The following is a 20,791-nucleotide window of genomic DNA, read 5'->3' on the forward strand; positions in this document are numbered from 1 at the left end:
TATCCACGTATAGTGAATTTCTGTATCATCTCATTAAGTTGTTTTTCAAGTAGCGATCTGTTATTATTGATCCTGGTCACACGTAACATCTGTGAGCAGGGAAGACCGGACTTCAATGCTTCAGGATGAAAACTAGAGTATCACGATAATGTCCGTGTCCTTCTGGAACACTGTAGTCTGTAATCCGTGCTTACTCATAGTAATCCTCACATCATGATATACAATCTCCTTATAGTTCTGTATGTAAATTTGATGGGTCCCCCTAGTTGGTTAATAGTCTCAATGTGTTGATGTAGTATTTCTGCATTGCCTGTCCACAAAATGAGGTCATCAATATAACAAAAGGATATGCCAATTAATTTCTGTATAATCAAAAAAACTATTTTTTTTCTCCTGTGAAAACAAAAATATTTGCATAGGTTGGTGCGACATTCGAACCCATGGCGCATCCGGCCTCTTGCAAATAAAACTTGCCATCAAATAAAAAATCATTTTGATGCAATAGCAAAGATATTAGTTTTATAATAAAGCTAGGTCCCGGGCCCACATAGGGAGAGTTGTCAATAATAATTTCCTGTACTGCTTTCAACCCCGCTTCATGGGGAATGGAGGTGCACAAGTTGCGTACATCAAGGGTACACAGCAGAGTATTGTTAGGCAGGGTTCCCAGGTGTTGCAATTCAACCAAAAGGGAAGTCGTATCCTTAAGGTAAGTCTTTAGTGACACACGGCTGCAACAAAATATCTAAACATTGTGAAATGGGTTGGAAAATTGAACCATGGGCAGAAACAATCGGCCGACCTGGTGGGCTAGTCGCACTCTTGTGTATCTTTGGGATGGTGTATAATAAAGGAACGTACAAAAAAGCGCTCTGTGGTATTGGAGTCTAATGTCTGAGTGCCAGTTGGGAAGTGTAATGAGACAGTATAACTAACAATTGTGTTAATATGTAATGGGTCTTAAAGACACGCTGGTAGGCGAAAACTTTAGGCTGGGTGTTCAGGACCAAAGTCCTTAAACGGGGATAGTCTGATTATGAAGTGAAGCTTCCTGGTGCCATAATTGTATAGCTATAGTATAATCTTGTTACCAAACTGGTGGGCAAAAACTTGGGGCTGGATGTTCAGGGCTAACAAGCCCCAGATGATATATTGCCCAAATAGACAGGATTTTTAGAACTGCTATCAAGAGGTAGACCACAGCTCCCGTGGGCAAAAACTGTAGGCAGGATATTCACATAACATAGTACCTTGTAATGTTTAAACCAGGTAGGCAAAAACTGTGGGCAGGTGGTTCCAACCACAGAGCATTTTCTTTTTTGTACATTTGTTGAAGGAATTTGGGATATTTCCTGAAAGAGCAGCTAGTGGTTCAACATCTTGTCTTCCCCCCCTATGAGCGCCGACTGCTGTTATCTGTTCTTGATTTATAATAAAGGAACAACAGGGTATTCCTGACCAAGTGCCTCCATGATTTGTTTGGTAATGATACCATCTGTGACAGCCTGTTGTAACACATTGTCAATTTCCAGTTTGAACGACATGGTGGGATCTCTCATTAATTTACTGTATGTAACTCCATCATTAGGCCCATTCCTGATATCAGACCTATAAATCAGACACAATCTGTATGACAATCGCTCTGCCCTTGTCAGCAGGGTGGATAACTATGTCATCATTTTTACTATATATTTTATATACACACACACAGAGATATATATATATATATATACATATATACACACACACACACACACACACACACACATAAATAAAGAGGTAAAAAAAAATCACATTCTCAGGTCTGGACTATTTTGTGAACCCGGGGTGGATGCAGGAGTACATACAGGAACGGGTTTGCAGTACTGAAATGCAGCAGGTTTAATAGGATTATTAATATTCATGAAATGGTAGTAAACAAGTAACTGGCAGTAAATAAACAAGTCCGAGTGATGTGAGACAGAAAACATGTCCTGGCAGAAGAGCAAAGTCCAAATAGTGAGGCTGAGAATCAATGACAGGGAGAGAAGCAGAGAGTCCAATGGAGGAGTAACTGAGGAACAGAAGTCTGTATACTGGAGTGGGCTCTGAGTCCGGAGAGCTGACAAAGTCACAACAGTGAGGTAAGTATCGGGGTATGGCAGGGAAGATGCGGGTATCCGGGAACAGCGTGAGGTGGAGACAGATCAGGAAACGAGTCACAGCTGGAACTGCAATAACAGGAGCTAAGGAGCACAGAGAACTCTCACACAGCTATGCCGTGTATACGTTGCACTGGCAACTAGAGGGTGTGCTGACAACCCTTAAGTACCATGGGAAGGTGCATGATTGGTTGCTGAGAGTTCACACCAGATGCTCTGACCTAATTGGCCCATTTATGTCACATGTCCAAAACCAAGATGGCGGCACCCAGCAGTGCCCATCCATGCACACCTCACGCCAACCTCCAGACACCAGCATCCCCACCGGTAGGACCGCGCCAAAGCACCCGTACAGGCAGAGACCGCGACTCACCAGATAAAAAACAGCTCTGACCGTGACACACATAAGTGAAGTCATACAGGAGCAGGTGAGGGGGTTCTTCTATCTGAAAGACCACAGAAATATCAGGTGATAGCGTTCAGTTCGATTGATTAAATCATTTGGGTGGAGGGAATTCAGTTAGAACATCCAGATTTCCTCCTGAAGGTACAGATGAAATCTGTCACCACCCCTGAGAGTCTTCATATTGAACCTATACAATTTTATTGCATCTTTATCAAGCCCTATATGAATTATTTATTGTTGTTTAGATTTCCCAAGCGCTGCACATCCCTCCTCTTTTTATATCAATGACACACATCCCAATTATCTGCGGAAAAAAAAATGAAGATGTTAAAATACTGTGTGACCGAAGTGTTGCCATAAGCTTGTTTTGTTACAGCTCATAGAAATGCTTTTCTCCTGTGCGACAGCTGATGTCTACCAAGGTGCGATTTCCGTGTAAAACATTTCCCACACTCAGAGCATGGAAATGGCCTCTCACCTGTGTGAATTTTCTCATGTCTAATGAGATCTGATTTCTGTGTAAAACATTTCCCACACTCAGAACATGGAAATGGTTTCTCACCTGTGTGATATCTCTGATGTCTAACACAATGTGATTTCTCCTTAAAGCATTTCCCACACTCAGAACATGAAAATGGTTTCTCCCCTGTGTGACTTCTCTGATGTGTAACAAGATGTGATTTGTGTGTAAAACATTTCCCACACTCTGAACAAGGAAATATTTTATCAGGTGTATGAGCTGCACTATGTGTAACAAAAGCGGAGGTATCAGAAGAACATTGGTTACAATTAGAGAGATAACATGATATAGCTGCACTGTGAGGTACTGGATGTATATTTAGCATAACAGGATTATCTCCTGGAAATTTCTGTGTGATGTCATCTTCTATTTTAATATCTGTAGACAAGATGAGATCTCCCTCCAAGTCATTCCTGCTTGTGCGTCCATCTGCTGGAAATACAATAACTGTATTATTACTCACAGTTCTTTATATAGCACAGAGACACTGAGAAGCACTTTATATAGCACAGACACACTGAGTGGCACTTTATATAGCACAGACACACTGAGCGGCACTTTATATAGCACAGACACACTGAGTGGCACTTTATATAGCACAGACACACTGAGAGGCACTTTATATAGCACAGACACACTGAGAGGCACTTTATATAGCACAGACACACCGAGAAGCACTTTATATAGCGCAGACACACCGAGAGGCACTTTATATAGCGCAGACACACCGAGCGGCACTTTATATAGCACAGACACACCGAGCAGCACTTTATATAGCACAGATATACCGAGCGGCACTTTATACAGCACAGACATACCGAGCGGCACTTTATACAGCACAGACATACCGAGCGCCACTTTATACAGCACAGACATACAGTTCACAGTTCTTTATATAGCACAGAGACACTGAGAAGCACTTTATATAGCACAGACACACTGAGTGGCACTTTATATAGCACAGACACACTGAGCGGCACTTTATATAGCACAGACACACTGAGTGGCACTTTATATAGCACAGACACACTGAGAGGCACTTTATATAGCACAGACACACTGAGAGGCACTTTATATAGCACAGACACACCGAGAAGCACTTTATATAGCGCAGACACACCGAGAGGCACTTTATATAGCGCAGACACACCGAGCGGCACTTTATATAGCACAGACACACCGAGCAGCACTTTATACAGCACAGATATACCGAGCGGCACTTTATACAGCACAGACATACCGAGCGGCACTTTATACAGCACAGACATACCGAGCGCCACTTTATACAGCACAGACATACCGAGCGCCACTTTATACAGCACAGACATACCGAGCGCCACTTTATACAGCACAGACATACCGAGCGCCACTTTATACAGCACAGACATACCAAGCGCCACTTTATATAGCACAGACATACCGAGCGCCACTTTATACAGCACAGACATACCAAGCGCCACTTTATATAGCACAGACATACCGAGCGGCACTTTATATAGCACATGTAATGTTCTGGTTTAGTTGTGGACCCGGGGTGGTGACAGGAGCAAACACAGAAGCAGATTAAATAAAAAGGTAGAATTTTTAATGAGTGGCTTAGAAGATATGGGAATGGCAAAAGCAAAAGTCCAGGTTTAGCACTAAAGTGCACTTGATTACTGTAGTGAGGGTAATGGTAGAATGTCCAGATAGTGGCAGATAAGAACAGTCCAGGTATGTAGGTTAGTGAACTGAAATAAACACAGGCAGAGGTGATGGGTCCAGCTGGGAGTGAAATAGAGGCAGGGTGTAGGGTGTCAGCAGGCTCAGGCACTCAGGCAGGGGAAAAGGCAGTGGAGGATGCAGGGTAGTCCAGTGGGTTATTTGGAGCGGACAAGTAGGCTGGCAGATAGCGTATACACAGGAACAAGAGATGAGCACAGAGAACTCCCTCTCAGCTAGGCTGAGATACACGTTGCACTGGCAATGAAGGAAGGCTCTGGACCTTCCTAAATACCCCGTGCCGTGCTATGACTGGCTGGAGGGAAAACATGAGTCACCAGGACTGGGCAGTTGAATCACATGGTCAGAAGGCAAGATGGCGGCGCCCATGCCAAACGGAACAGAAACACCGCCAGGCCTCACCACGTGACAATGTGCCCGCACAGAACCACGCGCAGCCAAAGCCTCTCGCCAAACACCAGCGCCACCACCAGACACCCCCCGCCATAGTGACCTCACAGGTAATACCCACCGACCACCATGCCGAGACCCTCCTGGCCGTGACAGCACAGACATACTGAGCAACACTTTATATAGCACAGACACACTGAGAAGCATATTATTTAGCAGACACTGAGTAGCACTTTATATAGCACAGACACACTGAGCAGCACTTTATATAGCAGACATACCGAGAAGCACGTTGTATAGCGCAGACATACCGAGAAGCACTTTATATAGCACAGACATACCGAGAAGCACGTTGTATAGCACAGACACACCGAGAAGCACGTTGTATAGCACAGACACACCGAGAAGCACGTTATACAGCACAGACACACCGAGAAGCACTTTATATAGCACAAACAACCGAGAAGCACGTTATATAGCACAGACACACCGAGCAGCACTTTATATAGCACAGACACACTGAGAAGCACTTTATATAGCACAGACACACTGAGAAGCACTTTATATAGCACAGACATACTGAGAAACACTTTATATAGCACAGACACACTGAGAAGCACGTTATATAGAACAGACACACCGAGCAGCACTTTATATAGCACAGACACACTGAGAAGCACTTTATATAGCACAGACATACTGAGAAGCACTTTATATAGCACAGACATACCGAGAAGCACTTTATATAGCACAGACATACCGAGAAGCACTTTATATAGCACAGACACACTGAGCAGCACTTTACGGAGAATATTTAGCCATTCACATCAGTCCATGCCCCAGTGGAACTTACAATCTATATTCCCTACCACATGGAGACACATATACACACACACACACACTAGGGTTAATTTTTGTGTCAGAAGCCAACCTACCACTATGGCCCGTATTCAATTAGTTTCGCATTCGCAATACTTTTTCCGCATGCAATACTTTTCGCCGACTACGCGTGTTTTGGCTGTGGAAACTTTTCGTGCGCGCCCCCACTATTCGCCTTATTCAATTCCAAAGGACGAGAAAAAACGAGACCTGTCGAAACTTAAACATGCGAAAAGTACTGTAAAAAAATGGAGAAATGAGCCTGACACCCCCCAAAAGATGCACTAACATTGGGGATCACTATAGATGTCCCCGATTAGCCCTAATGGAGTAATTTGGGGCACTTAACTTGTGACAATTGCTTCCAATTAGCGCCTGAGCACAAGTGATGAAGTATAACATTTAACTTTTATTTTTGGAGAAAATAAGTAGTCCTGTCAAATTTGGGGTACATGAAAATGGGTACTAGCATGGTTTAAAGTCGCTAAAGTGAAGTTTTCAAAAACAAAAAAGCGCACCCTCAACAAGCACCTGCAATCAAAAGAACACCTCACCTACACTTGCAGACCCCCAAAAAACTATTTTGCTAGTTTTGAAGTTTGTACCTCGACTTTGTACTTTTTCACACCCATTTTCAAAGTCATTTTTTGGGGTGTCTCACTTTTTTTTTTACGCAGTTATCCTTTTTGGGGCTGACCCCAAGGGCCCAGAGTGGTTTCCCCACCTTTGCACCCCAAAATAAAAATTCTGCACTTTTTTCCGCCTGCTATTCATAGGCTAATCTTTTTCGCCTATTACATTACGTATTCGGGAATGCAAAAACAAGTTTCAATTGAATACGGCGGAAAGTTTTCGCCTGGCGAAATGACGTCATCCGCTATACTTTTCCGCAGATTCAGACTTTTCGCACCTAATTGAATACGGGCCTATGGTTTTTAAAGGGTTGGAGGAAACACATACAAACTCCACAGAGATGGCACCTTGGGTTAGAATTAAACTCATGACTTCAGTGTGGAGAGATAGCAATGCTAACCACTACACCACTATGTTACTATTATGAAGAAGTATATTTGTTTAATTTGCAGGTACAAACTACAACCACATTATTACATTTACAAATATACAGACTACAGCCGTGGCCAAATGTTATGAGAATGACACAAGTTTTGGTTTTCACAAAGTTTGGTGCTTCAGTGTTTTTAGCCCTTTCTGTGAGATGTTACTATGGTATACTGTCAGATGTTACTATAGTATACTGTCATGTTACTATGTTCTACTGTCAGATGTTACTATGGTATACTGTCAGATGTTACTATGGTCTACTGTCAGATGTTACTATGGTATACTGTCAGATGTTACTATGGTATACTGTCATGTTACTATGGTATACTGTCATGTTACTATGGTATACTGTCATGTTACTATGTTCTACTGTCAGATGTTACTATGGTATACTGTCATGTTACTATAGTATACTGTCAGATGTTACTATGGTCTACTGTCAGATGTTACTATGGTCTACTGTCAGATGTTACTATGGTCTACTGTCAGATGTTACTATGGTATACTGTCAGATGTTACTATGGTCTACTGTCAGATGTTACTATGGTCTACTGTCATGTTACTATGGTCTACTGTCAGATGTTACTATGGTATACCGGTATACTGTCAGATGTTACTATGGTATACTGTCAGATGTTACTATGGTCTACTGAAGTAAAATTACAAGCATTTCATAAGTGTCAAAGGCTTTTATTGACAATTACATTAAGTTTATGCAAAGAGTCAATATTTGCAGTGTTGATCCTTCTTTTTCAAGACCTCTGCAATTCGCCCTGGCATGCTGTCACTCAACTTCTAGGCCACATACTGACTGATGGCTGCCCATTCTTGCCTAATCAATGCTTGGAGTTTGTCAGAATTTGTGGGTTTTTGTTTGTCCACCCGCCTCTTGAGGACTGACCACAAGTTCTCAATGGGATTAATGTTTGAAGAGTTTCCTGGCCAAGTACCCAAAATTTTGATGTTTTATTCCCTGAACCACTTAGTTATCACTTTTGCCTTATAGCAAGGTGCTCCATTGTTCTGGAAAAGGCATTGTTCGTCAATAAACTGTTCATGGATGGTTGGGAGAAGTTGCTCTTGGAGGATGTTTTGGTACCATTCTTTACTCATGGCTGTGTTCATAGGCAAAAATGTGAGTGAGCCCACTCCCTTGGCTGAGAAGCAATCCCACACATGAATGGTCTCAGGATGCTTTACTGTTAGCACGACACTGGACTGAAGCAGTATGATTTACTGCCGGACCCATGCCCAGCGGTTGGAATCCTGACAGCGGCATCCCAGCAGAGGAGGAAATCCTGATCGTCAAAGGTAAATATATACTAACCTATTTCTACCCCCTAACCCTCCCTTAGGGGTGCTTAACCCTAACCTTCCCCCCAGTGCGTAAACCTAACCCCCCCCCCTTCCCCACCGCCTGAACCCAAGTCCCCCGGGGAGTTGCCTAACCCTAAGTCCCCCCGGGGGTGCCTAATGCTAACCCCCCCTTCCCCTAGCCTAAACCTAACCTCCCGGGAGGGGGGTGCCTAACCCTAAGTCCCCCCTGGGAACCCTAAACCTAGCCCTCCCCCAATGCGGCTATCCACGCTCGGCGTCCGGCGTCCCTTCATTCGGGATGACGGGCGTCGAGCTCCCGGCGTATGTCTAATGACAGGCGTCGGCATATCGACGCCTGTCTTTAGACCCTTGCCATGATATGATATGATAGTCGGGAAGCCGGTTGTCGGGATTAGGTCCGCCGGCTTCCCGACTGCATACCCACAGGACTGATGGTAGGGCTCACCTTTCCTTCTCCTGACAAGCATTTTTCCAGATGCCTCAAACAATCTGAAAGGGGATTCATCAAAGAAAATAACTTTACCCCAGTCCTCAGCAGTCCAATCCCTTACTTTTTGCAGAATATTAGTCTGTCCCTGATGTTTTTCCTGGAGAGAAGTGGCTTCTTTGCTGCCCTTCTTGACACCAGGCCATCCTCCAAAAGTCTTCATCCTGTGTCATGCCAACAGCAAAGCATCCTGAGACTATTCATGTGTGGGTTTGCTTCTCAGTCAAGGGAGTGGGATCACTCACAATGCTTGTCATTTTACTTCAGTATACCTGTTAGGCTCTGCAGTTTCCAGCCTGAGGCACGGCATTAATTACTGCCTGTCTGTGTGTGCAGCATCAAGTGCACATTGATTGATTCTTCTGTCTGAACACAGCCCAGGTGCTCAATAATCTGTCATTATGGATACCTGCTCTGGTTGGGCCCTGTTTCTGTAAATTCCAGCCAGACCTTCACTCAATGCCGGTGATAGAGTTTTTCGTACTTCTGGTTCCCAGTCTCCTGCGTGTCAGTCGAGCTCCTGAGTCAGTCTACCTGTATTTCATGTGTGCCGTTTATTCCATCCAGGCGGCACACTTACATCTCGTCCACGCGTGCTGCTTGTACCATCTGGGCAGGACGGAGCGCTTCCTACCCCAGAAGCATCTGTCACCATTCGGTGCCAGTACCATCCCGGCGGCACCGGTAGCTACTCTGCGTTCCAGGTGCGCAATCTAGCACACAGTCGCCAGTGTCATCCCGGCGGCACTGGTAGCAGCTTTGCGTTCTTGTTGCATACCTCACCTGAGTCTAATCAGCCCAAAGGCTGCAACGGTCCTGGGCCCCAGGTCACAATCAGCCCTCAAGGTTACTCCCACAGCCCAAAGGCTGCTAAACACCATTATTATAACACCTATAAAGGCCACAACCAGGCCTCTAGGCTGCTCCAACAGCCCAAAGGCTGCATCTCACCTCCGCGCCTCTGGCCACAATGAGCCAAAGCTCGCCAGCCCCAAGGCTGCCTCCCAAAGCCCAAAAAACCTGTACCACCTCCGTAAGCCTCGTGGCCACAATTAGTCCGTGCAAAATCCACCCTCAAGACTGGCACTATTTCTGACCAGACTACAATCAGTTTCTAACAATACCATAATAACATCTGACAATAAGGGCCAAAAACATTGAAGCAGCAAACTTTGCCAAAACCAATACTGGTGTCATTCTCAACTTTTGGCCATGGCTGTACAAATAAGACTCTAAATGAACAGATAAAATATTTGCTTATAAAGTCACAATCACATTAACAGCATATTTCAAACATGAAGATGGCACATATCTCACCCAAATACAGACTTTGCTGGGTAACGTTCCCTAGCCATCATCACAGAGCAGGAAGCCTCATTAGCCAGTGACAGTGGTTCACCACAATATCCATCTAGACCGCCCTCACACATAAACATGGGAAACTTGTAGACTACCAACAACTGCTGATTCCACGCTACACAAAGTTCTCCAGGTGGATATATATGTAGCAAAAGCAGCTCTATATGGTCCTCTGGTCATCCTCAGGGAGAGTAGCCCCACCAAAGTCATGCTACTAAATTAGGGTAATGAGTCACTGTATAATAAGAGATATGGTAAGAACTTACCCTTGTTATCTCTATTTCTACGAAGTCCATAGGGTTCCACAGGATACCTTGGGGTATAGGCGATGACGTCAGACATCGGGCACCACAGAGTTAATTTTCAGCCTCCCATGGTGCACTGGGGTCCCTCTCCTATACCCCACCCCCTAGCCAGGGCAAGCCAGGTTATGTGACAAAAGCCATAGGCCGGAGAAGGAGGAGAAGAAAGTCTGGAACAATCAAGAATTACATTCTCACCAAAAGGAGACGGAAAAACCGGTGACCAGAGCAAAGCCCATCTGCAGTACAGGTGCGACAGGGCGGGAGTCCTGTGGAAGCCTATGGACTTCGTAGAAATAGAGATAACAAGGGTAAGTTCTTACCATCTCTCTTATTTTCTACTGGAGGGTCCATAGGGTTTCCACAGGATACCTTGGGGATATCCCAAAGCAGTGTCCTTTAAGGGCGGGGATGCTCCTGTGCTGGAAGGAGAATCCGCCGTCCGAAGGGAGCATCCTGAGAGGCAAAGGTATAAAAAGCATAATACCTCACAAAAGGTATGGACAGAAGACCACGTGGCTGCCTTGCAAAGCTGAACAGCAGAGTCACCATGGTGAGTTGCCCATGAAGGACCCACAGACAGAGTAGAATGAGCTCTAACAGAGGATGGTACAGAAAAGCCTTCATGAATGTATGCCTCTGAAATTGCCATGCGAATCCATCCTGCCAAAGATTGCTTAGTGGCAGGCCAACCCTTCTTATGGAAACTATAGAGGAGAAACAGAGAGTCTGATTTCCTAAATGAACTGGTACGGTCAACATAAATCCGTAAAGCCTGTATCACATCCAAGGAGGACTCACCAGCAGAGAGGTCTGGGGAATTAAAGGCCGGTACTATGATTTCCTCATTGATGTGGAAACTAGATACCACCTTAGGTAGGAACCCAGGGCGAGTGCGAAGCACTGCCCTGTCCCTATGGAAAATCAGAAAGGGAGGGCGACATGAGAGAGCCCCCAAATCTGACACCCTTCTGGCCGAAGCAATGGCCAGAAGAAACACAGTTTTAGCTGTAAGCCATTTTAAATCCACTGAGCCCAGTGGTTCAAATGGCGGTCCTTGAAGAGCCCTCAGGACAACAGTCAGAGTCCAAGGAGCCACAGGTGGAACAAAGGGAGGGTGTATGCAAAGTACACCTTGCATAAAGGTGCGGACATAAGGAAGTGTAGCAACCCTACGCTGAAACCACACTGAGAGGGCAGAAACCTGCACCTTCAGGGAAGCAAGGCGAAGACCGTGATCTAAGCCCGCCTGTAGGAAAGCCAAAACCCTGGATATCCTAAAAACCTGAGGATCATAGCCTCTAGGGCGACACCATTCAAAGAAAGTATGCCACACTCGGTGGTAAATTCTTGCAGAAGCCGGCTTCCGAGCTCTGAGCATGGTGTTAACTACAGAGCTGGAAAAACCCTGGACCTCAAGAGGGCAGTCTCAACAGCCACGCCGTCAAAGACAGACGACCCAGGTCCGGGTGATGGCAAGGACCTTGAGATAACAGGTCCGGACGTAGAGGCAACAGCATCGGAGCGTCTATGGATAGACTCCGGAAGTCTGAGTACCAGTGCCGTCTGGGACACGCTGGAGCTATCAGCAGGAGCGTGCCGCCTTCTTGCTTGAATTTGTGAATCACGTGAGGAAGAAGGGAGAATGGAGGTATGCAAACTGTAAGGTCCACCGGTCTGGCAGAGTGTCTACCACCAGAAGTGCCTCTGTGTCTCTTGTTCTTGACCCGTACACAGGAAACTAGTTGTGTCGGAAGACCATGAGGTCTATCTCTGGAAGGCCCCACTTGTTCACCAGTAGCTGAAACACCTCCTGGTGGAGAGACCACTCTCCTGGATGCATGTCTTGACAGCTGGGAAAGTCTGCTTCCCAGTTGAAAGACTCCTTTTATGAGCACTGCCAAGATGGCAGGGAGATTGCATTCCGCCCATGCTAGCATGCGGGACACCTCTGTCAGGGCCGCCTGACTGCAGATTCCTCCTTGGCGATTTATGCAAGCCACTGTGGTGGCGTTGTCTGACTGCACCTGCACGGGTTTTCCGTGGATGACATGTCTTGCTTATTGGAGAGCCTTGAATACTGCCCTTAGTTCCAAGATGTTTATTAGAAGTGCAGATTCTGTTGGCGTCCACCTTCCCTGAAAGTAGTGTGGACCCGTCACTGCTCTCCAGTCTCAGAGACTGGCGTCCGTCATCAGAAGGACCCAGTCCGCAATCCAAAAGGGACGGCCCCTGTTCAGGTGAGCAGTCTGCAGCCACCAGGCTAGGGACAGACGTTCCTCCGGGGAAAGCACAATTGTCTGTGTCTTTATCCGATTGGGCAACCCATTCCATCTGGAGAGGATCAACCTCTGCAGAGGTCTGGAGTGGAACTGGGCATATTCCACCATGTCGAACATCGACACCATGGAGCCCAGTAACCTCATTGCTGAGTGCACAGACTGCGGAGGCAACTGCGTATCCTTGCCTGTAATGCAGATATCTAGTCTTCTGTCACAAAGATCCTCTGGTATTGGGAGTCCAACAGGGCTCCGAGATGGAGCATCCTCTGTGAGGGAACCAAGGAGGACTTCTTCCCGTTTATCAGCCAGCCATGATTCTGCCGCACAGATATTGTCAGTTGCAGATGGTGCTGAAGGATTTCTGGAGACCCTGCTAACAACATGAGGTCATGCAGATAGGGCAACAGGCGGACCCCCTGCATCCGCAGGTGGGCTGCCATGACCGCCATGACTTTGGTAAATACTCGAGGCGCAGTGGCCAGACCAAAGGGCAGTGCTTGAAACTGAAAATGGCGGTTTAGCACCGCAAACCTGAGGAATTGCTGGTGCGCCAAAACAATAGGGACATGCAGGTAGGCATCCTGAATGTCCATGGACACCATGAAATCCCCAGGTTCCATTGCCAATATAATGGAACAGAGGGTCTGCATCCAGAACAGAGGAACCCTCAAAGACTTGTTTAGGGACTTGAGGCTGAGGATGGGCCGGTAAGACCCATTGGGTTTCTGTACCAGAAAGAGATTCGAGTAATATCCCGTTCCCTGCTGGGATAACAGAACAGGCACTATAACTCCAGCCTGCAGCATAGAGTGCAGCATTTTCTGGGGTTCCAGGGCCTTGACCTGATCTGATGGAAGGCCTGTAGTGAAACAACCTTTGCCGAAAAGGAAAGGGCGTACCCCCGAGAGACCACTTCTCTGACCCAAGTGTCCACGGTAGTCAGATACCAGCACTGGGCGAACTGAAGATGCCGGCCTCCCACTTTGGGGTCCCCCAAGGGGAGGCCCGTCCAACCAGGCTGAAGGCTTATCGTCAAACTTGGGAGTAGGATGTCTTGTACTCCAAGCCTGCTTCTTTGGCTTGGCAGATTTCCTGGTTGCTGACTGCCTAAAAAAGGACTGCACTTTGGACTTACCCTGGGCCCTATAGGGCCGAAAGGACGAAGCACCAGACACTGATGGGACCGTAGCCGATGGCAGACACGCAGACTTAGCTGCTGCCAGAGTAGCCACAATTTTGTCCAGATCAGGGTCAAAGGACCTGTCCATTAAAGGGCAAGCATTCCAAACCCTTTTTGGAATTTGCATCTGCTTTCCAAAAGCACAACCATAGGGTGCTGCAAGCTGCCATGGCTGCCGAGACTCTGGAAGCGAGGAGACCTATGTCCAGGGCTGCCGCATTAATATACATGGCTGAGTCTCTGAGATTGCCCACCAACTCTGCTTGTTCAGTCGACGAGTCAGAGTCCAGAGACAATTCCAAGCTATCAGCCCAGCGCTCCATGGCTCTGGCTACCAAGCACATGGCCATAGCCGGTCTGGACGCCCCTCCAGCAAGGGAATAAATGGATTTTAGGCATATTTCAACCATACAATCCGTGGCATCCTTTAAGGAGGACACGGAGGGCATGGGTAATGTAGCACTCCTCACTAGGCGTGTCACATGAGAATCCACCTGTGGAGGAGTTTCCCACTTGGAAAAAATAATTATCCTCAAAGAAGTATGCAACCGCCAAACGTTTCTGAGGCTGGAATCTGCTACCCGGATTTCTCCACGCCTCCTCTAAATGATCCACCAACTGACCAGATCGAGGAATACAGTGGCATAACCTTTAATACCCTTAAAGAAGGCATATTTAGTTTTGGCCATGGGGGGATCGTCATCTTCAACAACCAAGACCACACGGACTGCCCGTATAATGCCTGGTATATATATTTTAGGCAGACTTAGACCGCCTACTTAGTACGAAGGGGCTCCTGGTCTGAAAGGTCAAAAATGTAAAAGTCATCAGATGTCATGTCATCCTCATCATGCAGAACATTCTGAGACACTACAGGCCGCTTAGCAGGCCACAATGATGACTCCCCCTGTAACACGTCCGTTAGGTGCTGCACCCTATTGGACAGTGAACTCACCCACGCAGGCTCCTGCGAGGCTTGGGGGGGCGAGCTGTATGGGTGAGGACACTACCGACTGCTGTGATAACCCCATTTGGGGCAACGCAGGGGGTGTGGCCAGCTGACCCACAAGGGTTGTAAGTGCCTTAGCAAAACAAGCCCAGGGTGGTTCCTGCACAGGCGCAGTGACAGTAATCGGGCGTGATATCAGAAAACATGCCCTGCATAAACCCTAAGTGGTTACAGCACCCTCCACTATTGGTACATTACATGTGGTACACTTTAGCAGTAGGGAAAAATCACGTTCACTCTCAGACATGATGAGTGCAACGGAGGGTATGTGACCCCCCACAAATAAATGCTTTTATAGTGAGACAATAACTACCCTGCAGCACCGGACCGCAAGGGCTTGTAGCAGAGAAAGGACAGGGATAGTAAAATGGCTGACAGAGTGAAAGTACAGGCAGACAGCGCTAGCAGTAAGTCACATACAATGCAGAAATAACTCCCTGCACTACTAACACTGTAATCAACTACACAGACACAGAGCCTGGTAGGAAACAGTGCTGCATACTCTGACCTTAGCTCGAAAGAGAGGTATGCGGGGGCACCCGGACCACACAGCCACCAGCTTCAGCGTCCAGCAGCGCTTGCACATCTGAATAAAATGGCCGCCGAGGTGCAGAGAGGAGGCGATCCCGGGGAGGAACGCTGAACACTGCCTGCCAAACCGCTGTGGAGAGGCACTGTGCAGTGGGGGAGCCGTCGGCTGTCAGACAGGGAAGGCGCACTCCCCTGGCATACTATTAACCCCTGGAGTGTATCCTCAACGCCGCAGCCCGCTGTCCCTGGTGGTCTAGTGGAAGCGCAGGATCAGTACCTGGCTCCACGTGCATGCCTGTCCCCAGGAAGCCCCCTGCCTGGAGACAAGACTGTGTTATTGGCAGGAACCCTCCGTGGGACCCCGCCGCTTACCTGCCCCCCTTGAATCCGGCCACAGTCCAGGTTATCCGGGGTCACCGCTAGCTGTGACCTCAGATACCTACCAGCATCCCCGGATCAGTACCGGCGTTCTGGACCGGCGGGGTGTAGGAGCGACAGCATGGACATCAGTACTGACTGTCCATGCTCTACAGCTCATCTTGTACAGCCACAGCTGCCTTGAAGAAATTTTCAGGGGCCATTACAGCCCCCCTCTGTTATGGTGATCCGACTTCTGGCCGGGCACCTACAAAACTGGCTTGCCCTGGCTAGGAGGCGGGGTATAGGAGAGGGACCCCAGTGCATCCTGGGAGGCTGAAAATTAACTCTGTGGTCACCTATACCCCAAGGTATCCTGTGGATACCCTATGGACCCTGAAGTAGAAATAACCGCAGAGAGGGAAGGAGAGTGATAGGACAGAGCAACACAGAATTATGGCGGTACAGAGCGGGGGAGGCAGCAGGACAGAGTAGGGGAATGGTGCAGGGCACAGAGCGGAGGAGGCAGCAGCATAGGGTAGGGGAATGGTGCAGGGCACAGAGCAGGGGAGGCAGCAGGACAGGGTAGGGGAATGGTGCAGGGCACAGAGCGGAGGAGGCAGCAGCACAGGATAGGGGAATGGTGCAGGGCACAGAGCAGGGGAGGCAGCAGGACAGGGTAGGGGAATGGTGCAGGGCACAGAGCGGGGGAGGCAGCAGGACAGGGTAGGGGAATGGCGCAGGGTACAGATGTGCAAAAGCAGAATGAGGAAGTAGGGAGAAGGACAGAGCAGGATACAGAGACAGGTCAGCAGATAAAACGCAAAAGTACAGATCATCCAAGCACAGAGACTGGAGGAAGCCATTGTGATATGACGGGAGTGTGGTTATAGCTCTGTGTGTGTGTAAGAAGGTCGAGTTTGTGTGACATTTGCATTGTCTAATATAGAGTATATTTGGGCAAGTAACACACAGTGACATGATGTGAGGAGGAGAGCAGGAGTATAATAGGGGCTGATGGCTCCTGATGTATGACATACACCAGAGAGTGTGAGGAGGAGACTGGTCAGATCTCTGGGCTGGTAACACACAGTGACATGATGTGAGGAGAGCAGGAGTATAATAGGGGCTGATGGATCCTGACTCCCCCACTTGTTAGATAAATTTCTCTCATTAGTCTGTACGGACAGAGGAGGATGTATAATAAGAACGTGTTGTAGTGACTGAACAAGGAGAATATATGACTCTTTTCTGTAATGTGTTTATTACTCACCTGTGCTGATATCTGTAGGGATTTCCTCCTCCTTACACTGCTGATCACCCCTCATATACGTCTCTTCTTCTCCCTCTATATAGTCTGCCTTTATATCAGTCACATACGTCTCTTCTTCTCCCTCTATATCGTCTGCCTTTATATCAGTCACATACGTCTCTTCTTCTCCCTCTATATCTTCTGCCTTCATATCAGTCACATATGTCTCTTTTTCTTCTATATAATTTATCTTAATATTAGTCAGATCTTCACCCTAATTAAATAATAAAAATTGCATAATGTCTGATGTTACTACTTGAAATTACACAGTATAATATCAGTGTATAAGACACTCACATCTTCTCTATAGATCACACAGAGAAAGTCACTTTGGTATATTGGTGTTGGGCATGGGTACCCGGCGGTCGGGATGCCACCACTGGTCAGAATACAGACAGCGGCATCTTGACAGTGAGAATCCCGAATCCCTTAAAGTAAGTATCCCATACCTCCCTACTCGGTGCCTAAATCTAACTTCCCCCTCCCGCATCCTAAACCAGACCCTCCTCCCTTAGTGCCTAACCCTCCCCTAACTGCCGATACTTACCTTCGGGATGCCGGTGGTCGGGATACTGTTGTCGGGATTTCGATGCCGATATTTAGACAGTCGGCATCCCGCACACCAGGATGCTGACTACATCCCATTGTTTAGATCATAAATCCCATCTACCTGATTTTTCTGTGGGGTCCTGTGATTCTCCTCTGTACAATCCTGGGAATAATGAGGACGGGGACATCTCTCTGGGGTATTTCTGTTACTGGGTCCATCTGTAGGAGACACACAGTGACTGAGTACATTGTATATATGTGATTATCAGGTGATGTGTATATATAGGGGGCTCCCATACCTGCTCTCCCCTGTATAATAAATGACAGTCTTTTCTTACCCAGTGATGTGAGGGGCCGGTGATTCTCCATCATTACGTCCTTGCACAAAGCCCTGTGTTCCTCTATATACTCCCCCTCCTGCATGGAGACATAGACAGTGACATCCTGACACCTTATAGGAACCTGACACACACAATGATAGTCATCACCCAGACACATCCCCTGGTGTTACTGTATAATGTCCCATTCCCAGCAGTCACCTCTCCAATCATCACCCAGATACATCCCCTGATGTTACTGTATAATGTCCCATTCCCAGCAGTCACCTCTCCAGTCATCACCCAGACACATCCTCTGGTGTTACTGTATAATGTCCCATTCCCAGCAGTCACCTCTCCAGTCCTCACCCAGACACATCCCCTGGTGTTACTGTATAATGTCCCATTCCCAGCAGTCACCTCTCCAGTCATCACCCAGACACATCCCCTGGTGTTACTGTATACTGTCCCATTCCCAGCAGTCACCTCTCCAGTCCTCACCCAGACACATCCCCTGGTGTTACTGTATAATGCCCCATTCCCAGCAGTCACCTCTCCAATCATCACCCAGATACATCCCCTGATGTTACTGTATAATGTCCCATTCCCAGCAGTCACCTCTCCAGTCATCACCCAGACACATCCCCTGGTGTTACTGTATAATGTCCCATTCCCAGCAGTCACCTCTCCAGTCATCACCCAGACACATCCTCTGGTGTTACTGTATAATGTCCCATTCCCAGCAGTCACCTCTCCAGTCATCACCCAGACACACCCCCTGGTGTTACTGTATAATGTCCCATTCCCAGCAGTCACCTCTCCAGTCATCACCCAGACACATCCCCTGGTGTTACTGTATAATGTCCCATTCCCAGCAGTCACCTCTCCAGTCATCACCCAGACACATCCTCTGGTGTTACTGTATAATGTCCCATTCCCAGCAGTCACCTCTCCAGTCCTCACCCAGACACATCCCCTGGTGTTACTGTATAATGTCCCATTCCCAGCAGTCACCTCTCCAGTCATCACCCAGACACATCCCCTGGTGTTACTGTATAATGTCCCATTCCCAGCAGTCACCTCTCCAGTCATCACCCAGACACATCCTCTGGTGTTACTGTATAATGTCCCATTCCCAGCAGTCACCTCTCCAGTCCTCACCCAGACACATCCCCTGGTGTTACTGTATAATGTCCCATTCCCAGCAGTCACCTCTCCAGTCCTCACCCAGACACATCCCCTGGTGTTACTGTATAATGTCCCATTCCCAGCAGTCACCTCTCCAGTCCTCACCCAGACACATCCCCTGGTGTTACTGTATAATGTCCCATTCCCAGCAGTCACCTCTCCAGTCATCACCCAGACACATCCCCTGGTGTTACTGTATAATGTCCCATTCCCAGCAGTCGCCTCTCCAGTCAGAAGCTGAATTTTCTTGTTGGTGAGTTCCAGGATCTTCTGGTCATTGTGTCTCTCATGTATCAGTGAGTGAGGTGGAGGCACCGTGATGGGGCTCTGGGTCCTGCTCAGTCCTCCTGACACATGGGGATGACTGCTGGGTGTCTCACAGTCACCGGATGTCTTCTTCACTACTGTGTAACCCTGTGTTTTAAGGGAGACATCAATGAGAAAAATCTTTTAATTTGGATTTGTAAGTTTAAGGGGTTAATTATGCAAAAATCTATTAACAGAACCAGTAGTCCATATGTAACAGGAAAGTGGAGTGTATCAAGTGCTTATCACTACTGCAGGACCAGGCTTCTACAGTTAGTTTATTGTTCTGTGTCCTCTGTATGTGGGCAGCCTGAGAATATAAATAGCATAGTGCAAACAGCAATATCACTCTATGGTATTGGCTGGGAAACCACAGAGCACTCAGTAAAGCTACAGGAGTAATAATAATAATAATAATAATAATTAGATGTATTATTTATTTGAATAAATTATATATGTGATGTCACTGTGACACTCCCAGATCCTCTCACCTCCCCAGTCATGTCCCTGTATTATTACTATAGATATAAGTGATGTCACTGTGACACTACCAGATCCCCTCACCTCCCCAGTCATGTCTCTGTATTATTACTATAGATATAAGTGATGTCACTGTGACACTACCAGATCCCCTCACCTCCCCAGTCATGTCTCTGTATTATTACTATAGATATAAGTGATGTCACTGTGACACTCCCAGATCCCCTCACCTCCCCAGTAACGTCTCTGTATTATTACTATAGATATAAGTGATGTCACTGTGACACTCCCAGATCCCCTCACCTCCCCAGTCATGTCCCTGTATTATTACTATAGGTATAAGTGATGTCACTGTGACACTCCCAGATCCCCTCACCTCCCCAGTCATGTCCCTGTATTATTACTATAGATATAAGTGATGTCACTGTGACACTACCAGATCCCCTCACCTCCCCAGTCATGTTTCTGTATTATTACTATAGATATAAGTGATGTCACTGTGACACTCCCAGATCCCCTCACCTCCCCAGTCATGTCCCTGTGTTATTACTATAGATATAAGTGATGTCACTGTGACACTCCCAGATCCCTTCACCTCCCCAGTCATGTCCCTGTATTATTACTATAGATATAAGTGATGTCACTGTGACACTCCCAGATCCTCTCACCTCCCC

General features: G+C 47.2%; 1 protein-coding gene across 3 annotated transcripts in view; it reads right to left on the bottom strand.

Moving 5' to 3' along the window:
* Window positions 1-1,914: 1,914 nt before the first annotated feature.
* The window catches only part of LOC148473823 (uncharacterized), a 29,685-nt gene continuing 10,808 nt past the window's right edge, over window positions 1,915-20,791 (bottom strand). Inside the window, exons 4-8 of one of the 3 annotated variants that reach the window (XM_088459434.1) lie at window positions 19,488-19,745; window positions 18,165-18,243; window positions 17,948-18,045; window positions 17,239-17,491; window positions 1,915-3,496 (exon numbers count right to left, since the gene is read on the bottom strand). In XM_088459434.1, the coding sequence (XP_088315560.1) occupies window positions 2,925-3,496; window positions 17,239-17,491; window positions 17,948-18,045; window positions 18,165-18,243; window positions 19,488-19,745 (1,260 nt within the window). In that variant the 3' untranslated portion in view covers window positions 1,915-2,924. Of the gene's footprint in view, window positions 3,500-17,238; window positions 17,492-17,947; window positions 18,046-18,164; window positions 18,244-18,761; window positions 18,808-19,487; window positions 19,746-20,791 lie in introns of those variants that run through there. The other 2 variants (XM_088459433.1, XM_088459436.1) reach the window with 2 other exon arrangements.

The sequence above is a fragment of the Taudactylus pleione genome, unplaced genomic scaffold (genome assembly GCF_031769625.1).
Source record: "Taudactylus pleione unplaced genomic scaffold, aTauple2 ptg000910l, whole genome shotgun sequence".
In the NCBI taxonomy this organism is placed as follows: Eukaryota; Metazoa; Chordata; class Amphibia; order Anura; family Myobatrachidae; genus Taudactylus; species Taudactylus pleione.